This window comes from Conger conger, chromosome 9 (genome assembly GCF_963514075.1).
Source record: "Conger conger chromosome 9, fConCon1.1, whole genome shotgun sequence".
Classification (NCBI taxonomy): Eukaryota; Metazoa; Chordata; class Actinopteri; order Anguilliformes; family Congridae; genus Conger; species Conger conger.
In genome coordinates this window covers 50694878-50706275 of record NC_083768.1, presented here as the reverse complement: position 1 = coordinate 50706275, position 11398 = coordinate 50694878, and the positions used below count along the sequence as shown (strand labels likewise).

Sequence of the window (11398 nt, the reverse complement as noted above, 5' to 3'; positions counted from 1 at the left end):
CATCCTTATTCAATTCATATGATTCACAGAAACACTTAAGTCAATGAAGAAACATTGTATTATATAAATACACAACAAGTACAAGAATAGGATTGAGTGAGTGAATGAGCAAGCGAGTGAATTAGTGAGTGAGTGAGTGTGAGTGAGTGAGAGTGTGAGTGAATGAGTGTGAGTTAGTGAGTGTGAGTGAGTGAATGAGTGAATGTGAGTGAGCGAGTGAATGAGTGTGTGAGAGTGAATGAGTGAGTGAGCAAGCAAGTGAATGAGTGAGTGTGTGAGTGAGAGTGAGTGAGAGAGTGAATGAGTGAGTGAGCGAGCAAGTGAATGAGTGAGTGAGCGAGTGAGTGAGTGAGTGAGAGTGAATGAGTGAGTGTGAGTGCATAGAGTTCTCTTTATAGGGCAGATGTCACACATTTCAGATATTAATGGTTGAAAACAAAAGAAGACAGTTTGCAATTGGCACTGTTATTTTATTAGTACGAGTATACTGAAGCAATAAACTTGTACTGGTATACAGACAATTTCTTTTTTAAAACAAATTTGTTCACAACCTGAATCAAATATTGTTTTATTATTCATAATAATGAAATAATTTCTAACTAGAAAACCTGCAAGCACCATCAAAGAAAAGGACCATAAAATCCAATAAACAGACTGTGTGTATCCTACAAATAGACACACCACGATTAGAAAATAGAATTTGAGTTCTTCCATTTTTTATATTTGTTTTTAAAAAAGCTAGTGCAAGTACAATATTTTACACAAATTACAGAGTATGCACGCATATGGAAACAAAAAAGAAGTCCTCATTTCACAATAAAAGCTCTTAACTACCTCTGTACGCACATTAAATGGTTTCTTCTTTTACTAGTAAGGTGCAAAACATTTTCCCCCTCTTCCATGACCGCTTGCTACTGGCCAGAGACGGCCATTTTGTCTCTGTCCAATGGCAAGTGAAGAGAGGCTGGGAAAAGCCTCCACTTCGTCCTGAAGGAAGACGTAATCTCATTGCGAAAGCACCTCCGAACCTGTGCTGGACAGCCCGGGGGTGCCAACAGTTTCTTCACACCACCTACTTCCTGTGAAGTGATCATGGCTTCCTGTGACACGCAATACAATCTCTCTTTCACTGTCTGAATTGACTTAAACAGAAAGCGAAAATAAAACAACTGAAATAATGAAAAGACTGAGAATGCGTGCATATTAGTTGTAACTCAGTACCCCTCCCCCAAAACCAGGCCGGACACCTCGAAAGACCGAGAGACAAGGGTGTTTGAGGCCCTTTCACGAGACAACCACCAGGGGGAGCCCACAGGCTGACTTTTGTGTTTTTGAAAAATAAAAACAGAAACGCGGTTCACTGTGTATCTGTGCAAAGCCTATCATCTTCTCCGTCCAAATTTACACTCTCTTATATTACATAGTTGCTGGTTTCCCCTCCCCAGGTTGAAATATGTTGCAATTTTAGAGGTGGTGATGGTACATCATGTGACAGACATCACATTGGGTCAAAAACAGATACAGACTTTGGGGATTTTTGAAGTTTCATAATCATAATGTTTTTAATTATATCACTAGTTAACAGATTTTTGTGGTCAGCCGAGTTCTGGCTGTTGCTTCTGGAATATGAGCAGACGTACACATTAGATTCTGTTTTGTTTTAAGGTTCAGGGCAATCATTTCCTGCTGCCCAACCTTTAAGGTTTCAACTAGGGAATTCTGGGATGTGTAGTTTCACCAGATACAGAAACGAACGATATCAACGTGGGGGGGGGGGGGGGGGGGGGCTCCCTGCAGCTGGGTGTTTCCTGTCACCTGACAACACCGAGAGGAATGATTTCACATCGACCCGGATAACAGTCCCCCATGAACTTGCAGTGTGCAGTAGGGTTTTACCAAGGGGCCCAAAAAGAGAGAACCCTTATCACCTCAGAATGGCTTCTGGCACCAGCGACCTGACACACTAAATAATTTACAAGTGTTCACAGATTACTTATTTTACAGCGAGAGAGCGCTGTCCATTGTTATCTGTTCATTTATGTCTATAAAGATGTACATTGATCCATCAACAGCATAGATACAATTTCATAATAATAATAATAATAATAATAATAATAATAATACAAAATTAAGTCGCCCACCACCAATAATTGCAGTGAAACAAATCAATCAGTGGGCCTGTCAAAGTTTCTCAGCCTGAGAGTGATTTTGGGCAGTTCGCCTTCGATGCTGACGAGATGCCAGCAACAGTCAAGTTGAATGGAGGAATCCTGATTGGTTTGTATTCAGTTGAAAAAAAAGGTGCCAAATCCAAAAAAAAGTAAGAAACAGCTTTAAAAACAAAGAGAAATGACACGCCTCTTCTTTTCCAAATACTGAAACTCGCACCGACATTCATATTTCATTTGTGCAATCAAAACAAAGACAAAAAGTCATCTTAACATTACCTGCAATCCTCACACGAGCGTGCTTTCAAACAGCCCCTCGTGTCGAAACTATTTCAGAACAGGGCTGCGGTTCCTACAAGATTCTAGTGCTACAAAGGAAATACATGTTATAAGAACCTACCGGTCAGGTAACACAAGTGAAGCGAAGCTTATCGTGAAAAATAAATCAAAACTCAAAATGTACACCCGGGAAAGAAAGGGTATCCAATTTTCTTTGAACAGGATGGGAGCCCAGTGTGACCAACACCCTTCTTCCCAAACTCAGCCTGTTTCTCAACTCGTTGGACCCAGGAACGAGAGAGAGTCAACAGGCCGGATTGGGCTAAGAGAAGAAACAACACAATGCAACTACGTATAGCACACACTTCTCTGAGCAACACTCTCTCTTTCAACTCTCTATTTCTCTCTCTCTCTCTCAATCTCTCTTTCTCTCTCTCTTTCTGAAATGAACGCGAGACCCTGTCAGAACCCACCCAGCCTTCGGAAAAGCCAAAAAAGGTCTTTCTCAGAGTCGAAAGTGCAGAAACAGTATTGTGAAATAAAAAAAAATAAAAAAAAGGTTTAAATGTGCATTTTTATTTAAGAAGTGGTCCCCACTTTGAGGTTATTATTTCGTTGACATTCTTTCTACGTTTGACAACGAGCACCACCGGAACAGGTGGCCAAGGTGACAGGTGACAAACCTAGGAGTGGCGCCCTCTGCAGGCACAGTCAGGAAAGTGTCTGCACATACACAAGCTCTCTCTGTTGTTTCTAGGCATGGTCTAAGGGCCTTGTCTCAGGTTGGCTGAAGATACTTACAAAAAAAATAATACATACTGTATGCCAATGATACAGTCAAACATAAAATTAAAAAAATAAGAAATATATGCTCAATATAAACCATACATCATATATTACAAATATACCATTTTTTGCTTCCATGAAAGCATTTTTATAAATATATTGCATAATTGTAGAATGTATTTGACGTAATACATTCTGCAATAGTTTCATTCTGAAATTCAGTTGTTTCCACTCTGTGAGATGAGAGCATGAAAGTAGAAATAAATATATTTGTAATATATGTTGTATTATATATACATATCATAAAAATGAGGGAACTTCCATTATGGCCAATGGAAAGCGGTTATTTGACTTTTAATAATTTTTTTGTAATTTTGTTTTTCTTTATTTTATCTTTCCAGGGTAAAAAGGGGACATGGATCACCTCTGCTCATGGGCAAAAAAGTGCTGCTTCTGGTCACATCAGTGTACCGCACACACACTTACATTACACACACACACACACACAAACATGTTTACTGTCAACACACATACACACACTCTCTCTCACAAGCACAAACACACACGTTTACACTGAAGCACTCACTCTCACACACACACACTCACTCTCACACATCTCTCTCTCTGACTAACGCAACATCACACACAAACACACACACACACACACAACGACACACAACCGCGCGCATAAACTCCATCCCTGAGTAAGAGTTATGAAAGGTTTTTGGCCTTCAATAGAGAGAATGCAATGGATGTCACTTGTTACTGCCTTCTGCCTTCACAACAGGAAACACACTTAGAAAACCGAATGCAGAACACTGTTAGAAAGAAACGCAGCCAAAAACGATGCGAAAACACATCAAAGTAGAACCCAACTTAAACCATCCTCACTGCACAATTACAGGAAGGAGGATTCAAACAGGAAGAAACTATCACAAGCCGACTGCAACACAACATGGTTAAACAGACAAGTGACATCATTAGCAGGCTCTCCATTGCAAGGCCTTGACGAAAATGCAAAACCAGCACAACTCTAGCCAAGAACAGTCTTTTTTCCCCTCTTCCTTTTCTTTAGAAAAGAAACAACCTGCTCGCTCATCATTGCCCTGACATCTGTCCCCAGATATCATCCGGAACTTAACGTGGACAGAAAATAGTGAGCGTCTCATTTGTCAGAGGGTCAGTTGTTACGCTGTATTGCGATCTGGGTTCGCGTGGGAGGCACGGGGATCATCGGACGAGGGCTGTTCGACACATCATCCGTTTCCAAGGCGATTTCTGTTTCGTGGATCAGGGGAAAAAATTATTTCCAAGGAACAAGGGGAAGGGAAATAATAAAATAAAAGAAAGTAGATACAATCAGGGAAAAACAACTTTAAGGATGCTACGACCACTCAGTTGGCACAGAGTCAGAAACATAATAGAGATAGTATTGCACATACAACACCGAAAACTGCCAAGGGTCACCTTGGTAGCCTTGGTAGCGGTTAACTACCTGGGATTTCAAAGTACTACATTGTTGGAGATCGTAATTTAAAAAAATAAAGAGACTATAGGTTCAGCTGCATAAGCCAACATCCCACATTGGTTTTTAATGATTCTTTTTTAGTGTCACATTGTCCAATTACTACTGTGTATATTTGAGCAGTGTGGGATGTTGGTTCTGCAGCGTATGTCGATGAGACTCGGCCTATCGATGCCCAGTCCAGACTATCCCCCCTTAAACAGTCTTCCTGTCCTCTGCTCTCCCCCTCCTAAATCCAGCTCCTCCCACCCTAACCCCAGGCCATCACCCTCCCTACTGAAAGCCCAGTGCCAACACCGGTCCCATTTCTTCCTAAGCCCCACCCAACCCCTCCCACTTCTTCCTAAGCCCCACCCATCATACTTCTTCCTAAGCCCCACCTAGCCCCGCCCATTACTTCCTAAGCCCCACCCCCACCCCTTCCATTTCTTCCTAAGCCTGACCTCCACCCCTCCTACCTGTATAAGCCCCACAAACTGCACTGATAATGCAGATGACCTGAGTAGAGCATGTGTAAGTACTGTGAGTAATGTGTGTGTGTGTGTGTGTGTGTGTGTGTGTGTGTGACTGCGTATGTACACTTGTGTATGTATATGCCTGTGTTGAACCACCAACACAATTTACGAAACACTTGTGGAATTCTACAGGGCACACCAGCCACATCGCGGTCTCTGCGTTGAGTAAAGTCACGGTAGCGTTCGATGCTTAAGCAACCGCTCTCGCATTCAGCGGGTCAGCCCCGGTGACAGCCACCCGCCTGAAGAATGCACGGTGCATTTCCATGGCGACGGCCGGGGGGTGGGCGATGTCAGAGTGAAGATGTCCGAGAGCTCTTAAGCAGTGTTCAAATCCAGACCAAGAGCTTACAGCTTTGTTTTCTGTGGTCAGACAACAGTCGTTGCTTTGAATGGACCAACAGTGACGCTTCTCACAGAGACACGGGCGAAAAGGGGAACCAGTAAACATAATACAGGAAGTTGCAGTGTAAGGCCAAGCTATACAAGGTAGCTAAGGGTTGCTGAGGCCGAACCATAGGTAAGCGAGAAACAGCCTCGCGCAACATGGTCACTGCATATGCATTTTCAGATTTCCCTGAAGTTATGAATGGCAGGCCAACACAATCGCTAACAAAAAAACTAAAACTTAAGAAAATAAGGGCATGCAAAAAAAACACAAAATGCGCAGATCGTTTAAGCCAGTCTATTCGCAATAAAATCCAGCTATGACCAGCTTGAAATGACCAGCTACCAGCTGTTTAAAAAACAGAACTTGAGCTGGTCAAACCAAGTTGAGTATGAAGCTGGTCTGACCTGGTCAACCAGCTACCAGCTGTTTAAAAACCTAGCTTGAGCTGTTTTTTTCAGCAGGATTATATTTGTTTGCAAGCAAGGTGCACGTTGAATTATAACTGTACTGCTGACAATTCAAATTTGAGAATAGCCACATCCATGAGTAAAACTTAACAGAATAACGTTTATAGTAAATTAATATGAAACAATCCCAAATCATACTTTATTATTTAAGGCTACCCCCCAGTCTATCTGAAGTATCTCCCCTAAATCGCAGTGCCAAACCGATAAACAAAATGTTTCAATCCATGCTAGACCTCCCTTACGTTTCCCCCCCCCAAGACGAATCTCCACAGGCCAAAGTTAAAAATATCAACGGTCAAAACAAAAAACAAACGGATGTGTGGTGTTGATCTGAAGAACCCTGTTTTTACTTATAAAAATAAAGCGTTTCATAACATGCCCTCCTCCCCGCCGTCAACCGACAAGTGTGTCGAACGCGGCTAGTCAGAGACGACCCCCGCTACTGCTATCCCCACCCAGCCGATACTGCGCAGACCAACTGCCGTGAAAGTGTCTAGTGGGCAACTAAGAGAAGAACAGGTCCGTTTGCAGGACCCCAACACTAGGGAGACATGTTTAGTAACTGCTACATTTCAGTAAATCTACTTTCAGCGCCCTACCCCCTTTCCTCGACTTGTCTGAGGCGATGTTACTAAAAATGTTACTAACTCTGGATGTGCAAATTGCAAATTGATTCTTTTAAGTAGAACTTTCAACAGAGAAAAACTGATACACACACACACACACACACACACACACACACACAGACACAGGCACACGCGAATAGATCTACATATATACATTTGTATATACATACACACATACATAAACCGGCAAGCAGTGAAAGCACTGCGTCTTCTCAGTCGCATGACATCACCGAGCTGTTTAAATATGCAGGATACCTTTCTGGGTGCACGTGTATGTATTTACACTACAAACGTGTGTGTACATATACAAAACAAATATGTACACATACATACATTACCTACACAAGTAAACGAACACGAATGCACACGGGTATGTGCGTGCGCAAACACACATACCGACATGCATGCACACTTGCACACATGCATTACAAACATACATTATACAGGTGACCAACACGACTAAAAATTTTGTGGCCAGAGCTCCTAAAACTGCCTTGGAGGGCGTTGTATTCTTATTTTCCTGTCCAAACTACGTTCGCAGCTGGACATTCGACATATTGCTTTTCTCCTGGTCTGGTTTGTTCCCGTTTTATGCTAACAGGAGTCGGAGGGATGAACGATCCTCGCTACCTCACTGAACCCTTCACCCAACTGTCCCTTCCATGCTAAAGGCAACGCCACCTTAAATAACTCATTCCTCAGTGAGGCGAGCTTGACAAGGAGAATCCCAAAATTCCCAGAATCAGGAGAACCGTCTTCCCATGGACGTCTCTCAAGGCCTCCTCCTTAACACCCCCCCTCACCATCAACAACGGCTTTCTCTCTGAGCCAAATCCATTAAACACATACAGTACTGGATTCATGTCAAGACCCCCGCCCCCCCCCCCAAAAGAAAAAACTTTAAACTACATTATCTAAATAACAATAATTAAGTGCTTAGAGACTGTCGCCTGACTCCCAACAACCAATTTTACGTCACACATTTTTTTTTTTTTGAAGGAAATTGATTTCAAGAGGTTGCGCTGGATACTCGATGATGTGAACTGCATTTAGACGTGTTCTACTCACTCGCTCCTGTCATGCTAAAGATGTCAACCCAGAGTGTTTGTGTATGTGTGTGTGCGTTCCTGTATGTGCCTGTGTGCGTGTGCTTGTGTGTGCGTTCACATACGTGCATGGACATGTGAGTTTCTGCATGTGTGCGTATATACACATACCTCTGCATATCAATATTCCTACCAGCCATGGGTAACTGCAAGTGACCCCTAACCTCATGGATCAGACATTCCTCTCACCAAAATTTACCCATTACGTAAGATATTTTTAAAAAACTAAAAGGAAAGCGAGAGAAAAAATAAAAAGCAAACAAATACAACAACTACAGTTTTAAAATGCACTAGAGTTAAATATGTGAAGCAGGTCCGCCTACTAAAAAAAACAGTTCCCTCTCATTTTACTGGGATGACTGGCACTGCTTGATGACATCATAAGATCACCTGACATGACTGGGAGCCAATTACCGCAGAGGATAACGACTCACTCATTTCACCACAAGGAAAGTACAGGTAACAATAAGAGGGTAACATCAGTGTTAGAGTGATTTACTGTGATGTGTGTTTCCCTCACAGGAAACCTGCCAGTACAACTGTACAGTCTCAGTACAACTTTACACCGTGTTGTTAGGCTGGTATCGGGTACTTCTGGGTGAACTCCTTGGCATATGCCAAAAAAAAAAGTCCTACTCTTGCAAAACAGTGCTACAAGTATATTTTTCATCCATTCTGAAATGCATCATATATTCAAATATAGAACTTCTACCGCATTTTCATACATACAATTCTTCGCACGCAATTGTGTGTACGTTTGAACATACTCCGCAACGTGAGCTCACAATTACATCCATGAAAGTCGCATTTTGAATATATAACATACCAATGACATACAGTGAAAAATACCTTTCAAATCAAGAATTTGTTATACCCTATTTTATCTCCCCAAAATGGCGACTATTTGACTGAAAGGGAGAAACTGGGAAAGCAAGCGTGTTTCCCCAAAGGTCCCCCCTTCAGTCCTGCCCCTGAGAAGGAGGAAGGGGGGGGACGTTAAATTTTCTGCCTGTTCACATGGTGACAGTTTCCAAAAGCCTTACACCCCAAAAGCTACTTTTCTTTCTCCTGCCCAGCACAATTTGTTTTTTATTCTGCTGGCTTGCATTTTCAGTTGCAAGTCTTGCGGGTAACCCTACGTTTAATCTACCAAACTCAGAATATCTCTGACATACTCAGAGGATTCGCCCTCTCTGTACACATCTCCAAAGTGTGCTTGCAACAACACCCTGGGCTCATTCCAATCGCTTATTTTATCCATCCTCCTCACATCTGTCGAGTGACACGGAAATCGATTGAGGTCTAACAACCTAAAGGACATTCCAACCCGTTAAATGGTTCTTTGAAAGAGCAAGGAAACATGGAAGGTTTTTTTGGGGGGAACGTGTGATGTATAAATGATCAAACTGGATCCACTACACCCCCTCTGCCACGGCTTCAAACTGATGCTAACTGACAGGCCTACATGTTTCCTTGATTCCTCCGTCCTCACATCCTTCCCTTGGGTCCTCCGTCGGGTGGATCTAAGGAGCTAGGAAAGGATGCAAAGAGGTAAAAAATAAGCGCTTGGAAAGAGCCTCCTCTCTCACAAAGCACCAGAGTGCACTGATCTGGGGTGAGTGGTCAGTCTTAGCACATTAACAAAAAAAGTCATGTAAACATATTGCACCTAAAAAGATAATTGATAACAATCACATTGGGTCTTAAGTTCCCTTTAAAGTGACTTTCTGCCTCCAACACCAGGCCGTCCGCATGCGGGATCCCCTCCCGACCGAAACACTTCTTCGCGTGTCACCTGCAGTGAACTCGGGTCAGCGTAGCAGCGTTCGAGCGTGCCTTTCCTGTCAGACCAGGTCTGCCCGCACGCTACCCACACCTTCGAGTTTACATTCCGCGTTTTAAATCTCAACTAAAGCGGTGTGTGTGTGAGTCGTCGACGGCATCTAAATCTGAGCTCCGAGCCCCCACAAGAGTTACGGCGTCTATAAGACATAACAGAAGAGGAACCGCTAACACCTCATTGGAAAAAAAAACCACACATGGGATGGCTGACACCACATCACACCCCCCCTTCCCGCCTGGCCATGCTGCCGTGGAAACCAGCAGCGGAGGAGTTCGCCCCAGCCAAACAGAACCGCCCCGGGGGGGTTTTCCGAGGCGGAGTGGTGACACGCACTCCCTGTCTGTACTTGGTCACATGACCGTGCGAGTGACTGACGCAACCTCTGCCGGCGTCTCTCGGTGACATTTCGGATCTGCTCATTTTCGGCCACCTTCTTGCTCGTTCCTCCTTTTTTCAGCTCCCTGAATCCATGCGTGTCATGGTTTCCTCGCCCCCACCTTTAAACGGGACACCTCTGTGTGGTTTATAAGTGAGAAACTACACCCCCTTCTGCTCACATCACCCGGTAGAGTCAAGCAGTGCTCAGGCTCCCGATGCTTAGCAATATATACCTGTCCCTCTAAAGTAAGATGATAACATGACAATACTGGGTAATATTAGCCTACAGTACAGTAATCCGTATTGAGAACAAAAAAAAATAAAAATTCAAAACAAAATGAAAAGAAAATAAACCTGGTGAGGGTCGTTTCTCATTCAATTTTTAAATCCCCGTCATGAACGTTCCGGTCTTCACTTGCCTATATTCGACCTGCCTTCGATGCAAATCTTAACCTCCTGAGGGATGAAGGAGGGCTTAGGCAGAGTCAAAGGAGGTTCCTCCTCCACCTTCTCCACCTTCCGGCTCTCCGGAGCTGACCACCTCCTCTTGCGGCCCGTCGGTTTGCCCGCCGTTCCGGCTTCTGTCTTAGGAGACTCCAACTTTTCCCCGAGGCTTAGTTCCCCGTTTTCGGCCTGTGCAACACCCCCGCTCCCCCTGGCCCCCGGCCGTTGCCCTAGCCCATTCTCCTGCTCTGTGCAGTGCCCCCCTCGGACCACTTTAGAGGGCTTCAAGAAGAGGCCGCTGTTGCCCCCGATGACGTCCAGGGCCTGGGCCTTCTTGGAGCCGTTCCTCAGGTTCTTGAGGGTGAGGGAGATGCAGACATCGCCCACAGACAGCTTGGAGCAAGGCAGCTCGAACAGCTGGGTGGTCCTGTCCGGGCAGCAGGATGACCAGCCCTTCCCGAACACAAAGAAAGGGTACTCCACCAGCACCTCCACGCTAACCTTAAAAGGGAGAAAGAGATGGGATATGAGTTGCAGACTGTGGATGTACTGTGGGCGGCCTAAAACACAAGACGCAAATAAGCCACATTTCTGAGTATTTATAGGTTTTCCAAAGCTACATACCTAAGTGAAGGACAGATCTCTTAAATTGAAGAATCACTCATCAAAAATATCTCACGAGGAGACATGGACCCAAAACTGGTTTTCAGTACATAAATCCTCTGCACTGCATCAGGATTGTGCTTGTGAGAGACCAGAGCTTCATGTTGTGGAGAATGTTTAAAATAGACTGGTGCCCTGCATAATGTCACAGATAATGTACCTGTTTAATGTATCCTTTTGTGTGTTCAGCTCTGGAGGCTTTTAGAC

At 43.9% G+C, this 11398-nt stretch overlaps 1 protein-coding gene across 2 annotated transcripts in view; it reads right to left on the bottom strand.

Annotated features, from left to right (window-relative positions):
• Positions 1 to 7679: 7679 nt before the first annotated feature.
• atxn1a (ataxin 1a) overlaps positions 7680 to 11398 on the bottom strand; it is a 91233-nt gene continuing 87514 nt past the window's right edge. For both annotated transcript variants that reach the window (XM_061255474.1, XM_061255475.1), the window contains one exon: positions 7680 to 11029. In XM_061255474.1, the coding sequence (XP_061111458.1) occupies positions 10496 to 11029 (534 nt within the window). In that variant the 3' untranslated portion in view covers positions 7680 to 10495. The remainder of the gene's footprint in view (positions 11030 to 11398) is intronic.